Below are 24,053 nucleotides of genomic sequence, written 5' to 3'. Positions count from 1 at the left end.
TCGCAAAACCCGCCCGCGCCACGAGCCTGGAGCGCGCGAGTCAGAAGAAGAAAAAAAATTCCTTTCTTTCCCCGCGAATGGCCGGAACTATTTGGAAATTGGGAAGCGACGGCGACCTGGGTGAAGAACAGTAGGGTCAAACGGAATCGCCGGTAGTTGCGCGGAAACCAGGGGGCTCCTCTTCGGCGACGGGAGGAGGGAAAAAAAAAAGGAGCGGATCGAAGACGACGACGAGGAAGAAGTGAAGAATACGGAGGGAGGAGGAGACCGATGGATTTGTTCTGTCCGTCCTCCTCTCTTTAATTTTCTCCGATCGAGTTGCGAAAGAAATTCTTCATCTGGCCATTTTAAAATCGGTTCATTTGTTTTCTTTCTCAGTAGTTTAAAGTCCAGGATTTTGATGGGTAGGGGCAGTACTGAGGTGTGGTCGAGGAGCTTTTTGTTGTTGCCGTCATCATATGCCTATGGAAACAGCACTAAAATAATCACTATGACTTGGTAAGCGATGCAGCGTGACATTTAGACTGGGGAATTGTACATTTCTTACAGAAAAGAAAATCGATAGAATTTAATTGCACTTATCTTGTGATGGTAGTAGTATATATTTATAAATCCATCGTTGTTTCATTTAAATTAAGCATAAGCGAAATGACTCGTGACAATTGAAAATTTTATAGTAAAAAAATTATATACGTGTTGTTAGCAATCTAAAATAAAAGATAGAAAACATCAAATTTAAGCTTTAGAATTTAATTTTTGACTTATAAGAATAAGCATAAGAGAAAAAATGGAAGGGAGCATAAGTAGTCATGTTAGGACCGTAAAATGTCTATTTATTTATGGATGATATTAGCAGTTTAGATTCAGTGATAAGAATTATTTATGTATTCACTCGCTTAATTCAAAAATATAATTATTTATAGCTTGTAATATGTACTTACCCCTGTTCTAGAATATAAATATAATAGTTATAGGGTTTTAGTGGAGATTGAGATAGAACAGAAAAGATTTTAGCATGGATAACTGAGGGATGAATGGACAAAGGGTGATTAGGGATAAGATGACAATATCTTTTACTAAGAGTAATTGATAGGACAAGTAATACTATTATTTTTAGAATAAAATTTTATATGCTCTCAAGTTCTTATATTTTACTATATCTATTCTAAAGTGAGTACCCTTCTAATTCAAATTTGAGATATAAGCGTGTACTACTTGTTTTGACATAGGGAATATTGCAGGCGAGGACCGCGTTCTTTACACCCGCTTCCTAATAATCTTTATTCTATTGCTTTTCACACTTGCCGAGTTGCTAGTACAGTGTGTTTTTTTATAAGTTTATATACGACAGTTATTTTAAAAATTATATCAATTTATTTTTTTAGCTTTATATATTTATTAATTAATTAATTATATGCTAACGTATTACTACGTTTTTCGCGTTATCGCGTTAGTTAATTAGTAACTGTCGACGCGATTTCATTCATATGCTATGAGTGTCCAACGTCTAATCAACACATCCAAATTTAGGGGTTCCTAGACATCTACTATGAGATACTTTATTGAGAGAAAATAGCTTAAAATTTCACTGTTCGGTCAGCATCTAACATATCTCCTTCATCTTTATTTTTCCTCTTTTTTTTTTCCATACACATCGCCCCACTCTCTGTCTGCACCCTTCCTTCCCGTGCACTGCGGCCATCCACATCTTCGTCTCACCGGCATACGGTGGCCTAACCTCTCTTCACATGCCTTCCTGTGGCATTCCAGCATAGCCGGAGCTACTGATGTTAGGCTGATCCATGATCAATCACACTGATCGATCGAACAACTGCATCATAATCTTTTTAGTGTACGCCAAAATTTAATTTTTTAACCTTAAATCTAGAGTTGATTTTAATTTATCTCATCGGAGTTTATTTTTTAACCTTGAATTTTAATCGCTAAGAATATATATGTAAAAGTTTTATCCATAGATTATTTTTTATGGATAATCAGCCCCTAAAAACTGACTAGGGCCACGTCCATTTGAAATGAGAAGGGGGGTTAGTTATCCCGCGCGGAAAACGTAATAATAGATTTAAACATGATTAATTAATTATTAATTATTAAAAAACTAAAATAAATTAATATGATTTTTTAAAACAACTTTTCTATAGAAAATTTTTTTAAAAAAGTTACATTTAGCTGTTCGGGAAACGTACGTGTGAAAAATAAAGGAGATCTACGCCATTCATCGGCCACTAGCCTGCGGCACCTTATCCTGACGTTACCGGTCATTGTCATCGATACGTCGAGCTAAATGAGCAAGGTTCTTGTTGATTAGACCCTAATTAGTTAACTAAACAACTTAATTTCCCCGGTGTTAAAGCCTCTCATAAGTACCATAATACTATCAGATCAACACTGGTGAGAAAGATCAGTTAGATTCGAGTCCATCTTCCCCAGAAGAACTGCAGTGAATATAAAGTTGATGACTTAACTTCATGTTTGAGATCCCGGCATGGGCGACAATTAGTTACCAAAAACCTCGGCCCAACGAAGCCGTCTCTAGAAATTAGAGACCCCAAGCGACATATAAATGGAGGCTCTAAAATATAAATAAAGGTGAGATACGTGATGATGCAGTAGCATGAACGGAAGTTACAGCAATAACTAAGAAGAGGTTTCAGCTATCGCGGACAGGCATGGGCTGAATATTAGAAATTTGGGTCCTTATTGTTTAGCTTTTTCCTAGAAAACTAAACGATACCTCTGGGTCTATATCTCCGACAAATAGTCGCTCAAAAGTAAATATATTTTTGGCCAAAGACGGAGGTAGGCCACGTTAGGCAGTACATCTTACCATATATATTTCCTCTTTCCTCTTGTATATATTTTCCGAACTACTAAATGATATATTTTTATAAAATTTTTTATAAAAAAATTATCTTGAAAATTCATAACATATATTTTTAAGTTTTTTATAACTAATAATTAATTAATAAGAATGACTACCCTACGGAATCTCGCTACAGTACGGGATAATTAAAATAGAGCGCCATCCACGCATTCGCCAGTGTCCGGACATCGCCTGCCTCCACGTGCTCTTGCCGCAGTACGCCGCACCGTCCGTATAGAACACTATTCTGTAGTTTTTATGTTAATTAATTACATACTAATTTATACCTATGTTTTTAACGTCGGTTAGTTAACCGAAGATGAAATGCGGCCGTAGTCTTGTGTTGGACTTTGTACTATTATCCTATGAGAAAAACAGGTAGTAATGAAATAAGTACCAGTAACAGTAATAGCTTTGTGAGGATAATTTTCGCTGCTCCTCGTGGTTATCCTCACAGAAAGCGGCCCGGCCGGGCCGGATGCTTACCGCGACGTGACATCTACGGTGAGAGGGCCGGGTCACGCCGTCACGTCGTGTCCTGCCCAAGAGAGGCAAGGCAAACCTCTCGTTCCCACAAGCGTTATCCTAACCCAACGGCCACGGGTAACCAGCATCGCATCCTCTCTCCCGTGCAGCCTCGCTTGCTTGCTCGCTCGTCTTCCTTCCCGTCTCGCGCCGACGCCGAGCCGCCGCTGCGGTAATCCGGCCGCCCCGCGCGCGCAAGCAAAAAGCGATGGTATCTCGCGTGCTCTTCCGCTGTTTTTTCGGTCGGGTGGCGCGGTGTGCCGCCGCTGCGACTGCGCGCGGCTCGTGCCAACCGGAGCGAGCGAGGCGCAGGTGGCGGTGTCGGTTAGTACTATTGTATTCGAGTGGTCGTACGAGGGGCGTGAGCGCGCGAGGGTGGTGGGGGCCGCGGGCCGCGTGGAACGGAGTGAAGTCGCGCGGGTGACGCCAGGCGCTGCGTCAGGGTGGAGGAGGTAGGCCTCGCTGACGCGGACACCCCGCGTCACCGACCCGCACAGGCAGGCACCAATCATGCAGCCCACGATCCTCTGCGCCCCGGTCGGCTGCCTCCCCGCTGCCGTGCCCGTGTGCCTCTCTCCGATCCCACCCCGTTCTAAACGGCTAAAACCATCTGGGGTACCTCTCGATTTTCGCTTACAAGCTTTTTAAACCGTTGAACGTTAACGGTATCTTTTTAAAAATCTATAAAATTATTTTATAAAATCACATATATCTACTTATATAAAAATCACAATTATTTTAATGTCACTAATTAGCTAAAACTACCCACCCAATTCTAAATGTAATTTTAGCCGTCAGATGTAAAGGAGAAGAAAATGAATGATAAGTAAAGTTAATTAGTGCACTGTAGCATAGATTAACCGTGGACAAGAGCACAACACCAAGACTTGTGTGATACGTACCTGCCAATCTGGCTGCCATTTTTCATTCTTTAAAGAGTTATTTAATTTTCTTATGCCTACAGTGATACTCGTTGCCGACTATAATCGCACGTTAACCTCCAAGTTTTGCCCAGGCAAAGCCGCAAAGGGTAAAACCGACGGGCTGTCGTGACAGAGTTAAACAAGTCACGAAATGTGTATGCGTGCCGCCGATCTGTGGCCGTGTCCATACCTGATGAGAGCTCGGAGACGCTGCCCTACACACCAAGATCCTGTGAAAGCTGCAGGAATACGTAGTTTATTCGTGAGAGTGTGCTATACTTCAATGCGGCTTAATTGATGCGGTCATGATCAGGACTCCCATGCCAATATCCTAAAGCCGTTAGGACTTGGGATCAAGAGTATCCTAACAACTTATTTAAATTTGATCATCAATATTTTTATTTGAATAATCATCTAAAATAATTTTATTCTTTATATCTTTTTTTACTCTACCATATCATCCATATATAACATCCTCTGTATTTTTTTTAAGGATGGAGAGAGATCATCTAAATATAAAATAGATGATACGTAAAAATAGATGATAGGATAGTCGTTTTGTTGAAGCTTAATTTGTATTTTTATATTTTATTTTTAAGATGAAGGATAAGATAAATAAACTATTAGTGGTGCTCTAATCGGGCGCGCGGATGGGATCGACAGCTCCCGACCGGAGCAGATTAGCATATATGCTTACGCTTGGCGATCTGCCAAAGCAGCAACCTTTTCCTCTTGCGACTATAAAAGAAAAAGGGCAGCAGCTAATTTAGAACGTAGCATTGGCGTGTATTTTATTTGATGTTTTTATTTGATTTGTTGACTCAGCGGTGCGTATACATTGTGTGTATTTTGGCTAACGCCATCACCCGAGCTCAGCACGCGCATTAAAAAAATTATCACCGCGGATGTCAGCAGTGCGCAACTGCAAGTCCTGATTCACAATATGTAAAGAAGCAACGTTTCATAATATAAAGAAGTAACCTATTGGTGATGTTATCACACACCCCAAAAAAAAAAAAACTAAGTGGTTGTTCACTTTATGGGCAATCGTGTTTTTACCTTATTTTGAAAGTTGGCTAACAATTTGACACCGTTTCTTCAATTTTGCTCTTTTAATCTTGCTTTTCAGAAATAAAGTGGTCGTTTGATCCCATTCCGTAAAAGCATGTTTTTTTTTGGTGAAATCCGTAAAAGCACGTTAATGTTGTTGAACTCAACCAAAACATCGTGTGTATCCTTACTTATTTGACTCTACTGTCTCGATTGTTTTGTTTATTTGATCTACTTTTATGCACTTAACGTATATAATTATTTGATAGAGAATTCTGTAATTTGTTAAGTCTTTACTCGTTGTCTTCAAATTGAAGTCAAAATTTTCACAAATAAACCAAATTTTGTTGCAGATCTGTCAAATTTCATCACATATTTTATATATCATAAGTATGGTAAAAAAAACAAGTAAGGGCATAAACGGTATGTATTTGATTTTAACACCGTTAATCTGACTTTAGGAAATAAAATCAGGCTTTCCTTTTAAAAAGCAGGATCAAATGAGCAAATTTGGGAAAAAATAGTCAAATTGCAACTAGACTCAAAATGTGGTCAAAAGCATAGTTTATCTCTTCACTTGATTACTACCAATAGCCCGTACCATAATCTTGCTATGGGAAGAAACTAGAGGGTGATTGTTTGGCTTTTCATGAAAAAATCAAACGGTATATTTACAACTAAAGAATAATCTGTGAATAGAATTTTTATATACGTATTTTTAATGATCTAAGAGTCAAGGCTCGAAAATAAACTTTAGTGAAAATTCCTCAAAATTAACTCTAAATTAAATATTGGTTTATAAGTATAAGTAGAAGCCAAAAGATATGTGTGTAAATACTATGATGTTATCAATAGAACTTTACTAATTACTACTAGTAAACTGTACCAAAAAATGGTAATTCCAGAACCTTCTATGTACATAATTACACCAAAATTTGGTAAGGTATAAATAAATAGTTATATTTATTTTGACAACACAACGAAAACATGCCCTAAGGGGCATATTCAATGGTAGAACTTATTATAGACTCTATGTCAAGCCATGTCAGTCGAAAAAACTCCTCATACAAAGACTGTCTTTCGAGCTGACTCTTCATAATTACAGGCTAATTAATTCTCCGTTCACATTCCATCTGATCAGCGTCTCTGATTAGAGTTAGCACATGTACGAAACATATTTTCTGGTTGTCTCCTTTTGTGCGCCAATAGTTAATGTTTTGTTAATTGCAAAAGATTCTATCTGATTTTTCTTGGCTTTTTAATTAGTTGATCATTTTATTTAGGGAGTGGGATCTCTACCATCACTCTATATCGTTTTTGGCTACGTGCATGTCTGTGAACTCTTTTAATTAATAAAAAATATTAACTATTAAAACAACAACCGCTGCTAACAATAGGACACAACTGGTCAAATCGGTGTATACTGGTAAGCAATTCGCGTGTTCTATCCATCCGACCAGTTCAAAAAATGAGCACTTGAAATACTTCCGGGCGACACGCGATGTACGGCAAGAACGTGAGGGTGCGCCGCCTGATCGCGCTGCCCGTACAAGGGCGCAAAGCCGTTTTCACGGAATTAAACCTGCCTTTGGACCATTCAAAACACGTCGACATCCGCCAGCAGTGCAACGTGATGGCCGTGGCAGAATCCATGTGCCACACCAGCCGATGGGCACCTGCTAGCCATGCAAACACACACAGGTGGTCCTAGGAAACACGTTTATTTCACGGGGACGGGGTACATGGCTGCTGCAGTGCTGTTTTTGGCGCTTGTAGTACGAGAAACTATTTCACCCGATCATTTTTTTCGATAATTTTTTTTCTTTTCTACACGAACAAAAGGTGTTCCGCAGCATCACATCACTGTGGTGACAGGGCACACGACATGGAGAATTCAGAAGCACATGCGTTATGCTTCCTTTCATTACTTCATATAGAACCATAGGCTGAAGATGGGAACATTCTACTTCCTCACGTACATCATCAGCGCAAAAATGAGTGTTCCAGGTTACAAAACTAGACCTGTGTGTGGGACATCAGAATTCGAATTCAGACTATGGGTCACTCATCTGCCAACTAGGACAATTTGGTGGTTAAGTACCAGTGGACTGTGGCGTGGCCTGCCATCAGATTACAAAGGAAACTTTGCGACGCACGATTAAGGAGACGGGAAGAGCTGAACAGAACAGCAACGTGAACTGAACTGCGGATGGGTCACCGGCAAAACAGCGTTTCCAACTTGTTATGGTCTCAGCTCAAGGCATCACACGGTGCCAGACCTTCTACTCGTCCTTTAACAAAGGAAGGCTGCAAACCCTTGTTAATTTCTCGACCAAGAAAGCAATCCCGTACTTCTACCACAGGCCTATCATACAGCACAGCTGGAGGATTTGCAAAATGGGATCTCCAGTTCATATAGACCATACTCACTGTGCACCGTTGCGCTGTCTTTTGAAAGTCCTTGGTCCAGAATTATTACGTTGCGGACGCCGTGACTGATCAAATCTACCGATGGAGGCCCTTGATGGCCGAATATGCCCTGAAGCACCATCTCGGTGGTTAAAGGACTTCTGAAAATGAGGAGCATTAAGCGGTTTGTCCGATAACAAAGACATGAGGAAACCGCCAGGAGGTATATAAGCCACTCGACGACCCTGAGCGAATCTGCTTGATTCAGTTGAACTTGAACCCCTACTTGTGCCAGCATCATCAGTTGTAACCATAGCAGGCAAGCCATCATACGATAGGATGCACGCAATAGCATACATTGTTGCTCCAAGATCAGGTGGGAGAACATCCTGTGGATGTTTGACCTGCAGAAAACATTATTTCAATTTTTATCAGAAATAATTGGACTACAAAGGGACTAAGAATGATGCAGAAAGCAGTATGATTATCCAATGATCCACATCCATTATCCGATTGAGACAACTCAGAATGAACAATGGGGGAAAACAGTCATGCCTCAGAGAATATGCTTTATCCAGGTCTCTGAACTGTAGAAAATCATCATGATATATCTAAACAAATACTCAGGGTTGGATGGGGAATGTGCAGACTGAAATGTAATACATATAAGTTTGCTACTATGCTGGCAATCATGCATGGCATCTTAGAAAACATTTGATAAAAGATAGAATACAGACGGAATAAGTTAAATTGCATTAGTCCAGCTAAAATAAGATGATACAAGATATAAAAATCTTACTTTGAATAGAATAGCTGATGCTAGGCGCTCTCTAAGGCAGTATATTTGAGCAACATCAAGAGCTGTAGCATCAAACCGGAGCCACCGATCAATAACAACTGAAACAGAGTTATCAGGAGAAGACATTATCTCCTTTTGTTGTCCCAAAGTGCCTTTGTCAGTGTCATCCTCATCATCACTATCATCATCATCAGGAGGAGCAACAACCATTTCCGTAGCAAGAATTATTAAAGGATAGGTCCCAACAACAGAAGAATTTTTTATGTACATTCCACCATCGCCTCGAGTAATCTCATCATATGTTACTAATGGATTCCCAGAAGTCTTACGAGAAGACAAGTTAAAATTGCAAGAATGTGGATGCAGCCGAACTTTGGCACCACTTGCTGTTTCAATGACCGCTCTTCTAATATTCCTGTTAGGGGGAAGCAATCTTCCTACCATTGGATAAGCACCAGCCATAAGGACAGCACGAATGATACCTACCAAAATTAGAAGTCAGTTAAGTAAAAGCGATCAATTAAAATTTTGGTGCAGTAAAGCAGAATTTGTTAAGGAACTGCGGAAAGATTGTTGAAAGTTAGGTGACAACTGATGAGTTAACATAGAAACAAGCATATACTCTAAAACTAATATTTACTACAAAGAATAGGCAAGGATGCTTTGCTCATGAATTAGAACTAAAAAAGAAAATAAAAAAGATTGAACTGGAAAAGGATGGAGAAATCCACAATCCAGTGATTAACATATGTAACTTAGTAGCTACTAACTTTAGATGCAAATCTTTGGTGCTAACTACAGTATTCTATTCATCTACACTCTGTGTGTAAGTTTAAGGAACTGCTAGTGTGCAATACAACTAATCAGGGGATGAAGGGAGTATCCCTTACATATGTTCAAATGGGGACTAGTAATGTAGTTGTGTACCTATTGCAAGACCTTAATTCATAGGAACACAAGGATTTTCAATGTAACCATGGAAAACTCCACTTAGCAATCCTGAAATGGAACACCCTTCTCACTGAGTATATTATACTAGAGGTCCACTAATAACCTTACTAACTGCTAACATAATACCATGTATATTCCTCATCCCTGCATACGTTATAGTTAAGCGTAGCAAAGTGGAAACAGCTAGAAAGACCACATGAACAAATGATCTGTCTCAGGGCTCAATTTTTAATAGAAACATAGATACCTGGATCTCTAGCATTTAAGCTGCAAGCAGAAGCATCTGCAGGAACAAATCCTCTTTGAGCTAGTTCATTCTGAAGCTGTTTCGTCATGTTTGATAGCATATGCATGGTGTTTGAAGACACAAAATACTTAGAACAAAACTGAGATTCTTCGCCCCTATCTTTGGCACGCCTCCAACAGTCCAAAGCTGCTACAACTGCAAGCTGATCACTGTAGCCACCATACAGTGAAGCAAGTTCAACCTTGGCTGCGGCAGCCTTTTTCCTCTCATCTGGAGCCATTGGAAGGAGGAAAGGATCTCTATAATCTGCTGCACATGCCAATGTCAACGCCGGATCTAGGCAATTCATTAATATACCAAACAGCAGCATCTTGCTTGTGGATGGATGGACTGGAAGGGTACCCAACTTTTCCCCTAGCTCTGTCAATTGTTCATCTTGAGTCAAAGCACCAAGATCCTGAAGTACAGAAATAGCATTTCTTACAGTTTCTGGAACTGGAGAGTCCAAAGTTTTCTTTAAAAAGTCTGCAATTCTGCAGTCCGAATCAAGCAGTTTGACCTGCACAATAAAGATTGAAATATTTAACAGCTATCACTAAATAAGTGCCTCTCCTATTAGAGCCAACAGAAACATTGCAGTGTTGATTTCTCGAGATATTAGAAGAAATAAAACTACAAAACTATTAGCTAGGAATATACCTGTAAACATAGCTCCTCAATAGGCATCCTCTTTATTTCAGGGATTTGGTAATCTGGCAATGAAGCTGCTCGAAATCTAGAGTAAAGATGGTAGCATGTTCCTGGCTGACAACGACCAGCACGCCCTTGACGTTGTCTTGCATTAGCTTTTGAAACCCAGGAAGAATGAAGTGTTGAGACATTATTATATGGATCATAACTTTTCTCTTTCATTCTCCCACTATCTATGACGAATACAACGTCATCAATTGTCACAGCAGTCTCTGCTATGTTGGTTGAGAGGATTATTTTACGAGCTCCTGCAGGTGGGCGCTTAAAAACCTTTTTCTGCTCCAATGAAGGGATCATAGAATGAAGTGACAACACAAGAAACTTTGACGAATCTCGAAAGAAGGAAGAAGCAAGTAGCCTTTCCCGTGTTTGATTTATATCTTCCCACCCAGGAAGAAACACCAGGATAGCTCCTTCATTAGAATCAACACAAATTTTTCTGAGCAATCGTTCTATTAGCACAGTATCGATGTGCTCAGGATTGATGGTTGCCAAATATTTATTGAGCAGCTCGTTCTCTTCAGTTAACTTTGCTGAACTACACTCCACATGTTTCTTAATAACTTCGCAAACCTCTTGTTGATTCCCTTGTTCTGCCCAATCTAATGCAGATTTTCCATCATGATCCTGTGCAGAACAATCCACCCCAAATGATAGAAGCATGCAAACATCTCCAACCTGACCTTTTCCAGCAAGAACCATCAAAGGTGTCACACCGGTTTCTGAGTGCTGGTAATTGAAGATTTCTTGGTTCTGCTCAGTAGAAATAAGCTCAAGGAGAGGATCAAATTCATCACTACCCAAAGCTAGGTTAATTGCTTCATCCATTGAGCTTTTGTAATCATCAGTTAATAAACTGCTCTGTTTCAGATCGTCTGTTGTAGTATTAAGATGGTTGTCACCTACAGACTGCAAAATAGAAAGCACATCCTCCAGATAGAAAGTTTTGACCTGTGGAGAAAAAAAGAGATCCAATGTTGCCATCAGTAACTTCAATATCTTCAATAATAAAATGAAAATGATGTGTTACTAACAGGATAGGTAAACCCGGGGACTTGAATAACTGGACATCCACTGAAATATTTTGAGAATCGCTCAGCATCAATTGTTGCGCTCATGAGTACCTGTTTATTAAATGAGTTAATACTCATGTAATGGAAACAAACACATACAGAAGAAATTATATACTTCAAATATGGAATGAACATGGCTTTTGTGGTCCTTGGCGTATGATGATATTACCCTATTGTGCCTTGTAAACTTAAAATGAAAAAGAAGATGTTCGTAGATGAAAAGTCGCATGTAAACTTGCAAATTTTGCAAAAAAATCATGACCATACAATGTGCTAAAATAATAATACAGATAAACTAAGAAAATATGTGTACTAACTTTTGTCCTTTTTAAACACAAAAACCACATTTTTTTAAATCTGCAAGCGTTCATGATCTAACATGTAGTATACACCTAAGATTTTTTCTTTCAAAAAAGTTTAAAGTGCAAAGTACAGAGGAGCAAAACATGTAATAACACCCAGAGAAAGGCATGTTTACAAATCCTCAACCAGTTAACTACTGCATTTACAACAGTCTTCAACCAATTATTACTAGAGAGCCTTACAGATTGGAAGGAAAAAACTTCTTACCAAGCGCAAATGAGGATACAATGGCAGCAAATCTCTACACAATTGTTTGGCAGAAGATCGTTAGAGCATTAAAAATTCAATCTAAGCAACATGTGGACAAGACGAGATTTAGCATAATACCTCAGAATAGCCAACATGAAATCTGAAAACCTGTCCCTTTCATGGATTTCATCCTAAAAAGAGAAAAAGACTGTCAACTCATATTACCAATAAAATATATAGTTGCATTAGATGCTATTGAAAAGCAATCCAATAAGAAAGTTAAATGCCATGTAGAAGGCTTCAATTCTGTGGCTCAATGATATATTATAAAGGTTTCCAAGATTAAGAATAACACTGAATTTCACCAAAAGGTAAACATAGCACAGTATGATATTGTAAGCTCAACAATAAATAAGCATACATTTCCTTTCCAGTTTTTTCTTTTTGCAGAATCGACCAATAGAATACTAACTTGTCATAATAACTCTACATCTAACCAATGCATGAGTTGCCACAGTTCACAATGACAACTACAGTGGATATTTATGGACAATGATAAGGGGCGATAATATAGTACTAAGTAAACAGCATGATCTAACAGAAGCATTGGTGTAAAACATAATCATTTTGCAACTAAAGCCCACCCAATGCTCTGCCCTCACAAAATTACAAGGTAACAGTTGGTAAATGTTTTGTGCAATACGCTCAAGAAAACTACATAAGAAATAGACGTACAGTTATAATATTAAGGTAATAGTTCACCCTAGATGGAAAAAAGCTTCTAGTTGGCATAGGCCTACTCAAACCCCGTTTGGAAGTGACGAAGATTTTGGATTTTTCGATTATCTGATTTTTGTGATAGCTATTTGAGGGTGTAAACAACTGAATTAACTATAAAAAGTAAAAATCTTGATTTAGAAAGGTCAGACGAGGAACTTTTACATAGAAATGCTTTGCACAAAATGCACCATTTAGGAGTTTGAAAAGCATGCCCGCAAAAATCGACAATCCATAATGACATAAGAACACAGCCTTAGAGCATCAACGTTAAGTTTCTGAAGCATCAATTAAATCTCTCTTTCCCCCGTTGTACATAAAATGCCATTTTTAACTTTATATACCTGTTGGAACTAACAGCATGGATGTAGTATAGGTGCAAAAAGGAGCATAAAATATGCGCAGTTCAGATTACAATAATTTGCAATCAAGCCATTTGAAACTTTTAAAAATAAACTATTACCACAATAATATGTGTTAACTCTGTAATTGCATCACCGAATGAGCGTTTCCGACTTTGTTCTTTTGAAATATTAGTTACTCTGCCTATCAATACCCTCAAAAGAATGCCATTTGTACAGAACAAGATTGATGAGTTCTTCCCTCCTTTTGACTCCAGGCGTATCTGCAATAAGCATGATTTCAGTCCACAAATGCATCATAGAAGATTCTAAATTTTTACCTGGAAACTGTAGCAGAAGCCCCTACAGTAAATTTTATAAATTTAAGAACAGCTATGTGCATAGACAATTCTATAATTCTGACATACCTTATACCCAACGGTGTCACCCACAGCCTCTCCTCTTTCCGCAGAGATCCGCTCAGCAACTGGGTACATAAGATGGAGCACAGTTTACCAAAAGACAGCTACTAAGACAAAACAATAGCAACATGAGAAAATTCATTTGACAGAATTACCTGAGATAGCTGATATTCGCCTTGGTTGAGTGCATACAACCTTACATGATTCACCCTTGCCCCACATATGATCCAAGATATATTGAGGAACCTAAATGTGAATGGTATGGTTAGTCAGCCAGATAAACAGAATATCATTCCAAGACATCATAATTAAAAAAAAAAAGGTGTCCACATAATGACTTGGGCACTAAAACAAGAGGTACATTTGAATATGGATTTTGTCAAATCTCTCAAATCAGGATGTTTGTATACACTAACAAATATACCCGTGCGTTGCCACAGGAAGCTTAGAATTGAGAATAGTAAATTGTGCTCCACGCATTAGCGCATGATTAATTAAGTATTAGCTTAAAACCTTGAAAAATGGATTAATACAATTTTTAAAGCAGCTTAAGTACAGAAAAATGTTATAAAAAATACACGTTCAGCCGTTCGGGAAGCATGCGCGTATGTCGATGCATTGCACAAGGAAGCCTAGAATCGATAATAGTAAATTGTGCTCAACATATGGTTGATTTGGGGTGAAATAATTACTGTAATTTGCTACCGACTATTGTGGCTTCCAGATCTTGATTAATACCAAATTATTTTCGTTACTGTAGTTATGTTTCCGATTTCTTGGGAAAATTCAATTGGGAAGAGAGAAAAATCAACATTTGACTATTCGTCTTATTAAAAAAACATGATTATTAATTATTTTGTTGTGATTTATTTCATTATTAAATGTACTTTAAAGATGACTTAGTTTTGCATATTTGCATAAAAAATTTAAGTAAGATCGATGGTCAAATGGAGATCCAAATGTCAATGGTATCAAATAAAAAAACTGGGGAGATTATTCAATGGCAAATATAATTACATGGTACTCCTATGGTTCTTTTGGCAACAAATTGATAGAGGGGAAAAGGTAGTGGGGACATGGAGAGAAATAAAAGGAAAATGGAAGGGGCATGTGAGCCTGTTGCTCTTCTTCTAGTCTCTCCCCTTTCTCTTGTAGCTAGCTCTCGACACATGAGCCTTTTGCTTCTTTGCCGGAGCTGCAGAAGGAGGGTGTGCTCCGACATGGTCTATGACTCCGATGCCATCGGATTTGGCTGTCCCAAGGTCTGTTCAGTCGGATCCAGACGCCTCAAGCGACGGCAACAATGCAGTGGCAGTCGAGGATTTCTCTCATTCCTCGTAGTCTCTTTCTTTCTCTTTTCGTTGGAGCTCCTCTCATTTCTTCGTCGGGCAAGGATGCGTCATCGCCCACCTTACATGGCTATCTTAGGGAGGACCCTAGGCAGATGACCGACGATAGTGCAGATTGAGGACAGGCACTAGCCATGCCTCCAAATCAATTGGGATTGACCTTCAAGGTGCTGCGACGGTCACTGGCATGGCCGAAGGGGCCGCCGTTGCTAGTCATCTTCTCCCATATCTAGAGGTGCGGACACCGTGAATCCAACTCGAAGAATCAGTTTGTTTCTCTCTAGCTTTTTTCTCCCCAAGGTTTTTTTCCATATCCCCAAGTTTTGTGTTGATTTCTCACTAGTCATTTTCTTTGCAAAGGGCAATCCGGCGTGGTGGGTAAGCTCAATGCGGTCGGATCTAGATGCTCAGAGGTCCATTCTGCTGGATTCGTCTGCCTCATCCACACATACGTACTATAACCAGTAGGGCTTGTTCTTAAGAAATATGAAGTTCTAGCCAGGCCTTGCAATTCCAATGAAAATGAACAACTAATGCATTCTCAATCTCAGCAAGGCGAACATATTAATCGTAGACAAGACCCAACACATGCCAAGTGTGATTCAATAGCTATGTCATGTTGTAGAAAGTAATCAGAATACCAACTTTTCTGCAGCTTGCAACCCTCATCTCTAATAAGAATACCAGGCATGCATTCTCTCATTAAATGAACAAAAACTAATTACCAGTTATAATTGCATTATGTTCATTCACTGAGTATGAGCTCACTAATTAATATCCAACCTTCCCACCAAATACAGTGCGAGTCCGCCAGGAGGCCGCTGATCCAACCGCGTGGCAATGAACTTGGCCGAGAAGCACTGCTTCTAACGGTTCAACACGGAGTTGGCTACCGTGGTTAGGCCTGCGGTTCTTTGTCCATGCACTGTGTGTTGCGGCAGCGGAGGGGGAGCTACTGCTCTAGCTCTACGTCCACCTCTACGTCTAGGGGTCGCCATTTAGGAGCCACTTCACGCATGCGATAGTTCAGTCTAGGTGCGACCGCTGCTCGAGAATGCTCTCCAGTGGCGCAGGGGTGGGCCATTGATGCTAGTTGCTAGTAGTTGGCTCGGGTGCTAGGTATCCAATCCGATTGAACTGGTCTAAGAGGAATGCAATCTCAAGTGTGCTAGGAGTCAAACCCAGACCGACGCACTGATTGCTAGGACGAATATATGACCCACACTATGTGCACAGGACATGAATGGTGGACTAATTTATCAGACTAACAGACAAACAACAAAACTCGAGTTGTTTCAAAGGAAGCCTCGGCTCACACCGTGTGGGGACACCGCTCGCGTATCAGATTGATGTATAATGGAAACACTCTTGTTTTCGTAATAGTATAGGTATATTAAGATACCAACGAAGCACAAGCACAAAGTTAAATATAAAAAATAGCAGAAAATAGGCATGGATTGGATCAACTAATCAACCAAAGTAACATAGAATAGTAGTATGAAAAGATAAATCTGAATTTATTGCAGGAAATGTCCCAGTGAAGTTAATTCTATGCAATGGTTGTTTCATGGTCAAAACAGTGCAAAACAAAAGTCAAAGGAACTGGCACCTGGGTTGTTTTACCACATCCTGTTTCTCCTGAAATAAGAACCACCTGATAGGGATGAAGATCAAATTGTCATCAGCTGATATTGAAAGGAATGTTCATTCTAGAGAACCATCCATCACTGGAAAGCAGTCAAGCCTACCAAGAATTGAAACCACCAAATAGAAAACAATAGCAATTTCTAGCCTTGTGTTGAAGTATTACAATGTAACCTATAGACTGTCTTGTTATTACCCCAGCTACCAACAGGAAAGACAACCAGCACCAACTTGAATGTATGCATCAGGTTAGAGTGAAGCAACTTCATTTCCATGAAAGCACAAAGAACGATACCTGGTTGTTCTCTAAAGTTGACGAAATTACATCCTTGTACGATGAAATCGGAAGCTTAGATCTATCTTGGACAATCTGCATAAATGTACAACACTCAGCTCAGCTAGAAAAACTATCTAATATAACAGGTATAAAAGGAGTCCGCTAAACTAAATAGTAAAAGGGAAACCATATCAACACTCAGCTCAGCTAGAAAAACTATCTAATATAACAGGTATAAAAGGAGTCCGCTAAACTAAATAGTAAAAGGGAAACCATATCCAACCAGAATATACAACCTTTCTCAACTGATCGGATTTATTTACTTTCGATGCAAGCATCTCCACCTTCTTCAGTATATCCGGTTTGCGCAATGCTGGTCTACAAAATGCACCATCTGGCGTCCATTGAATCTTTGTAGCCTTATCACTAGCCTTCCTGACGGTATGCCCATTTAGCTCAGCATCAACAGGGGGATAATGCGTGAATAAATCTTGCAAAACATTTCTTGCTTCCCCAGAAAATCCAAGAAGGCTAGGTCCTTCTTCCATTTCAGAAGACTGGTTCTGTTTTCTTTTGTAAACAGATAGACATCGCCGTTCCCCATTCCTACAGTTATTGAACACATTCAAGAATAACATCAAATACAGAAAGTTTGATAACAGTTGCCATGATAAACGAAATTCAAATTATCCTTATTACTCTTCGCTAGAACAAGTGTGCAGAATGCATCATATTCCTGTTGCCAATTAGACTCAGTCTATTCACTCACCCAGAACTCTTGGATATCATGCCCAATTTTCTACACATCTCATGTATCGCAGCTCGCTCTTGTTTGGATATGCCAGGTTCAAATTTGTAAACTGCAAGGTAAAGTTTTGTAGATACATCACTTGTTCTAGCAATAAACAGTGATCAAAGAGACAAGTTGTACAGTGATCAAAGAGAAAAAAAACATGTGTGCTCCAATAAACAGTGATCAAAGAGACACGTAATACAGAAGGCATTGATACAAGAGTTCATTTGAAATGCAGGACTTTCACAAGAACTGTGCACAAACGGGAAAGTTCCCGCAAACCAAAGGAACCTAAACATGTCAGCTACCATGCACAATCATGATGGACAGTTTTGTGCTAAAAAAACAGTCCAGACCAACAGCACGAGGTAAGAGAGACACCACACCAATATTACAACCTAGCAAGCAATGGCTCCACAGGGGGTGTCCAAAGCATGTGAAAACAATATTGGCCAAGAAACTATGCCACCATCAGTATGAGAAAATCAACTAAAAGAAGGGTGTGAACTAACAGAATCTTGGCAGTTATTTGTTGGGGGAGTGCGGAGTTCCAAGTCCAGTTACAGTACAACCATGCTTGAGGCTCCTCATTGGGGTTTATGCAGGAGATTAAATTGCACCCACTAATATCAGCCCTACCGGCATAAAGTGTTCATTCTCAGGCATTTTACATAGCAGTGTAATGGGCTCTCGGATTACTGTTGCAAATCACTTCAAGTTCAATTGTCAGGTCAGATGCCATTGTACAACCTAAATGCGTTTTAGTCAAACAACAGACTAGCTTTATCTGGACTGTCCACAAATGGACAACCATGCAAATACCATGTCACAAGGATCGCGAGAAAATGTGCTATTCCTCTTCCCTTACTACCAAACTCAGGACCAGGTCTAGCTGCGAAGTAGTGTGAACCTAGAAACATCGGTGACATTCGTGATCAGTATAGTAAAAGGATAGCAGAACGAGTCAAATCACACATACGCAAACGAAAATCACTTGTGACTAAATATAACCGCGGAATCACAATTGTTGCATTCAGGTAAAATATTCAACATAACAGACTGAACAGTGACTAGTGAGAACACCCAATGGCGCAAACTGGACAAGGCTCAAGCCCTTGGCTGAAGTTGGATGAAATCCTAGCTCCCATCCAATGGCGCGCGGCACCCCAATAGCGTATTACTAAACCCAGCTCCAGCACAAACTCCGGTACGAGAGATCACAGGCACTACGAATGAAATCGAGAACAGCCAATATATATAGAAGGAAACGAATGGCGCGAACCCTGGGCGTCGGAGGCTTGGAAGTCCTCGAGCACCTTGGAGACGCGCACCAACGTCGCCTCCCGCACGGCGCCGGCGCCGGCGCCGTCAGCCGCGTCCTTCCCCTTCCGTCCTTTCCTCCCCATCCTTCCTCCCTCCTCCTCCTCCTCCTCCTCCGCCTCGTCCCGGAGCGCGGGTGGCTTGGCGTCTACGACGTCCGGTGCGGCGCGGCCGGTTCGGCTGTCCTCGCGCCGCCGGCCCCTCGCTTCGTTGCTTCCGCGCCGCTGCTGTGCTCTCCAGGAAAACCTAGGCCCAGATGGCGGCGGCCGCGCGTTGCGGGCGGGCGGGCGGGCGGGCCATGGACAGGTTTAGACGGACGGGCCCGCCTGACATGTGGGCCATCCCTGTCGGTGAGGGGAGGCCGTGGTCCGTGGAACCGTGTGGAAGCGGGCCACGTCCACGCCCGTGCTGCGTGCACCGTGTCCGGGAGGCGTTTCTTCAAGCAGCCTGGCCACACGGCTGCTACCCGCAGCCATGGGAGGTGGGGGTTCATACGAGGCTGCTGCTCCTCCTGATCCTCAAGGAGAATATTCGCATGCGTACTCCATCCTATTTTTTCAGTCGTTTACAGTTATAAACCAAATTTTTAATTTTTAATTTAAAATATTTTATTATAGTTTATTAAAATATTTTTTAATGGTATATTTTATATCTCTAAGTATATGAAAGTTTTATTTATAAATTATAAATTATTGTTTATTTGTAAATATGTCGTTTGGTTTTACTAACAGGGACGAACAATCAACCCCGTTACACATGCGACAAGGGGATGATTATTTAACGACAATGTTTACAGACCCCGTTACACATGTGACAAGGGATGATTATTTAACTACAATGTTTACGGATAAAAAATAATTTATGAATAAAATGTTTATATATATCTTCTTAAAGATCTAAAAGGTCAAAATTGTGATTATAAAAGCCTAAATAAACTTCAATGCAAAATTCTAAAATCAACTAAAAATTTAAGTTAAAATATAAATAATAAAAGTTAAAATTTCAAATTTAAATTTATAAGCATAGATAAAAGAAAAAGACAATGACAAAGGACGTTCTTGGCTTTGTTGCCACCGACAACACGAGACCATGGAATCCTACATTGTATTCAAAAGAGAAAATTTGGCAGTCGGCATATCAAAAGGTGTACAATCGCCTACGGATGCAAACTTCTTTTTTCCTTGTAATGACTCGTTATTCCGTTTGGTAATTTACAGATGTGGCCAGTATGACGTACAACAATTTTCATGCTACTGCAGTCAATATTACTCGCAGACAAGAAGCTTTTACTGCTTGTCATCTCCATCTACCGTGATTAGCTCACTTAAAACAAAAAAGAGAGAGCTTCCTGCCGCTCACAGACTGAAGTAAACTGGCGGCGGATGAACCACCTCCGTCTTCGACATCGAAACGTTCCCGGTGAGCACGCTCTCGGCCATGGCCTCGTCGGCCTCAAAGGGCTGCACCTGGGCGATCCTTTCGGGTATCGCCTGGCCGCCCTCCACGCGGGCGAGAACCTCGTAGTGCGCCCTCACCTTCTGGGGCTTCGTCTTCCACTCCGGGAAGCCAGACCAGCTCACCTCGCCATCCGCGATCCTCTTCTCCACCGCGAACCCCATCTTGACGTACGTCTGCGCCGAGGCCCGTGCTCGCACCAGCCTGAAGGTCCCCTTCTCGCCCTCGCCGGCCGCCTTCTTCCCAAGAACCGAGGCCAGCAGCTCCTCGACCCCCCGCAGGCTGCCGTCCGTCCCGTTCAGCGACAGGACGGGCCACAGCCCGCCGCCGCGTGACGACGCCTCCTCCTCGTCGTCGTCTGTAACGGCGGGGATCGCCCGCGACGAGAGCTCCACCTGGCCCGGGGCCAGCCGTCTGAGCTTGAGCCTGCCGTTGGGAGACATGGAGGGAGTCGAGGAGAGCGACGTCGGGCCCTCGATGCGGAGGGAGAGCAGGGGCTTCCGGTTTGACCGGGCGGCGCCGCGCAGCGCCTGCGCGATGGACAGCAGGCTCGACAGGCGGCCCTTGTAGGTGGTGCGGTTGAGAGGGAGCGGTAGTTCAAGTGGCAGACGAAGGCTCACGGCCTTGGCACCCTTCACTGTTACCACGGCGCCATCGGAGAGCACTACTTTCTTCAGCGTTCCTGCTTCCACATCATGCTGTAGAGAAAAAATGTATTAGCATTTTATATTTAATACATAGTAAGTACATAAAGCAATTCATGTATGTAACATAATGGTTATATCAACCTTCCCATGTTCAAATACACCACTGAACAATCTTAAAGCTGCAAAGGTGCAGACTGCAGAAGGTGCTAGCATTCTGGAAAGCATGGAGAAGTCCATACCACCAACTTAACTTATCCATTAAGAATTTCCTAAACGATTAAACTATGCCTTGAAAAGTAATGCCGAGTAACTAAAGAATAGAAATTATAAAACCACGCATTGTCAATATTCAGTGTTCAAGCCTAGTGCACAATACTACAGCAGTATATTACAGCTAAGTAGGAATTATAGAACTTCCAGATTGAGGTATTCCATTTTGTGAAAGGGAGCAATATATGCTAAAAATCTACTCAACATCATTTCAGAGCAGAATGCACAATGAAGAAGCTAATAATGCTGAAATGAGAAAATATTCTGGTGTACAATACACAATGAAGAAGCTACTGCCGTTGACCAGTGATTCTTCAACTGATCAGGACAGAAATCCTCATATTCATTATTGAACAAAATCATACAATTCATGAACATATAATCTCGATTCAAGTCGTTGTTTTGTATAAATGAACATAGTCAGTTTTGGGCCCAACTACAAAAGTGTGAAGAGGACAAGAATTCCGTTCATGGAAGTATTCAGCAATTCCAGATGGAGATTTTTTTAAGGAACATTTCGTTCGCCTTTGGGCCCAGCTACAAAGGCGTGAAGAGGACGAGGATTCCATTCATGCAAATATTCAGCAACTTCGGATGGTTCTTCTTAGGAACATTTCCGATGGGGATTTACTAATAGGGTTGCTATTTGAAAAAAGTTGTGCCTCTTCCTTAGTATTAGTGACTCTTGAGTGTGCCTTATCTTCTTCCTTTGTTAGTTTCTGTTATGTACTTATGTGTAGTGCTTTGAAAAGAAATTTGTAATAAAGGGCTGTAGCTTTTGTTGAAGCCAAGGCCGAGTTTTATTCATTATATCTAAAAAAAACATGAACATAGCCAACATTCGTGATGCAAAGTCTTAAAGCACACAAAGTTCTGACTTCAGAGTGTACTATGTCAGGCAAATTGTCATCACAGTCCAAAAAATGCACTTCCATCAATTCAGCAAACCAATTTGAATTTAAGACAGATAAGACTAGTAAGGTAGCTTATATCAGCATCCACTAATACCTTGTCTTATTGTCAAAATGAAATAACAAACCTGAATTTATACTCTACAACCTCGATTCCCAACTGCTGTCATAATTGATGTTTGAGCTCGCCCCATCTTTCCGCTTATACTTTTGCTTATAAGCAAAAATTTGATTTTTTAAACTTAAATTTGGAATTGACTGGGGAGGGGGTTCATCACAGTTTATTTCCAGCAAAAGCTTTTAGATTAAAAAACATGTATATAAAAGTTTTACGCATGGATTATTTTTAATAGTTAATAAGCCGTTTCTCTAGTGCTTATAAAAAAGCAAAAGAAAATGAACTATAGATGTATTGTTGGCATTGTTACCCAATCTATTTTGTACATTTCTATTTTTCTTTTTTTTCCTAAAGGGAACAAATGTCGTTTTTAAGCACAAACCGAACAAAAGCATTGCACTGCAAATAGCCAAATATCTTTTAACAATTTTACGAGAGAAAAATTAATTTTTTCTCTTACCGGCAAGGCGAGCCTAACGTCGTCGCCGTCCTGTATCCAGAGCTCCATGGGCCCCGCGAGCTGGAACGGCGGCAGGGTTGGGTCGAAGGTTCCCTTCCCCCTCCTACCACGCCGGATCTCGGCAAGCGCCGTGTCGTCGGCGTCGGCCTGGGAGCGGAAGATGGGCAGGTCGACGAAGTCCCACCGGTTGACGTCCTCGAGCAGGCGCACCGGCACGGCCTTCCTCCCAACCTCGATGTCGAACTCGTACACCACCGCCTGCCCCACGAGCGCGTCCCGCACGTCGAACCCGGACACCTTGAGCTCCTCCGACTGGAACCCCAGCCCCTTCACGATCGCCTCCCGCAGGTCCTGCACCCGATCGATCACCGAATCATTCCGATCCGCCACATGCGGCAACCGTACAGATCAGAGCCGTGCCGCGGCCCGCGGCCCGCGGACAAGGAAGAATCGCCCAATCGGGGCCGGAATAGGAGAGAATGAGAGATTTCTTCGTGTGTAACTCACCGAGATGGCCTTGGGGACGGGGGGCTTGGCCGCCGCCGCCGACACCCGCCACACGAGGCCAGGCGACGACCCGACCGCCAGGAGCAGAGCGAGCCGCAGTGCGAGGATCCGCCACCGAGCTCGAGCGGCCATTGCTGCCTGTGGCCGATAAAAACCACCGCAATTTTTTTTCTCCGGCGAGGAGGAAGAAGAGGAAGAACACCGCGGCGGAGAAGAAGAAGAAGAGAAGGAACGGTATTGAACTAACTTTTTTCTCTAATTTCTGTACATGGCGAAATTTTCGCTTTTTATCTGTTTAGATAACGATTTGTCGGGAGAGGATGAGCCATGGGCCCGCCTATCGTTGGGCCCCACGTAGAGCTACGTGGAACTCTCTAGAGCGCGGCCACGTGGGTTCGGTTCGACGGACGACGGGAAACGTGTATCGGACCAATCCGGAGCGAGCAAACGATTGCGTGGACGCGGCCGGGCTTCGCCGTTCGATGCCGTGCTGACCCTGATGACCGTCAAAGAGGGTAGTACGCTGGTTCTTTTGGAGTCACATTTAGCCTAGTTAGTTCCTAAATTTTTTTCCAAAAACATCACATTAAATTTTTGGACAT

The 24,053-nt window shown here is 41.4% G+C and overlaps 2 protein-coding genes across 2 annotated transcripts; both read right to left on the bottom strand.

Moving 5' to 3' along the window:
• Positions 1–7,131: 7,131 nt before the first annotated feature.
• On the bottom strand, positions 7,132–19,425 carry LOC102700953 (DExH-box ATP-dependent RNA helicase DExH6). Its single transcript, XM_015834520.2, is given in 16 exon segments — positions 7,132–8,192; positions 8,588–9,069; positions 9,786–10,344; positions 10,485–11,486; positions 11,570–11,659; positions 12,179–12,212; positions 12,299–12,351; positions 13,401–13,562; positions 13,707–13,765; positions 13,856–13,946; positions 16,659–16,703; positions 16,989–17,063; positions 17,267–17,576; positions 17,740–17,830; positions 19,046–19,385; positions 19,387–19,425. Coding segments are annotated over 16 exon segments (3,819 nt in total). The 3' UTR covers positions 7,132–7,805.
• A 737-nt stretch (positions 19,426–20,162) lies between these two features.
• LOC102711202 lies at positions 20,163–23,705 on the bottom strand. Its single transcript, XM_006644705.3, has 3 exons — positions 23,452–23,705; positions 22,945–23,295; positions 20,163–21,236 (listed from the first exon to the last, which is right to left on the bottom strand). Exons 1-3 carry the CDS (start codon positions 23,581–23,583, stop codon positions 20,439–20,441), a joined length of 1,281 nt encoding a protein of 426 aa, XP_006644768.1. The 5' UTR covers positions 23,584–23,705; the 3' UTR covers positions 20,163–20,438.
• Between the last annotated feature and the right edge of the window lie 348 nt (positions 23,706–24,053).

This window comes from Oryza brachyantha, chromosome 1 (assembly GCF_000231095.2).
Source record: "Oryza brachyantha chromosome 1, ObraRS2, whole genome shotgun sequence".
Classification (NCBI taxonomy): Eukaryota; Viridiplantae; Streptophyta; class Magnoliopsida; order Poales; family Poaceae; genus Oryza; species Oryza brachyantha.
This window is presented reverse-complemented; position numbering and strand designations above follow the sequence as displayed.

Coding starts and splice junctions, on each gene's coding strand:
- LOC102711202 (XM_006644705.3), bottom strand. CDS start 23,583: ATGGCCGCTCGAGCTCGGTGGCGGATCCTCGCACTGCGGCTCGCTCTG. Junction 23,296..23,451: donor CCGTCCCCAAGGCCATCTCG/GTGAGTTACACA, acceptor GATCGGGTGCAG/GACCTGCGGGAGGCGATCGT. Junction 21,237..22,944: donor ACGTTAGGCTCGCCTTGCCG/GTAAGAGAAAAA, acceptor TTTTCTCTACAG/CATGATGTGGAAGCAGGAAC.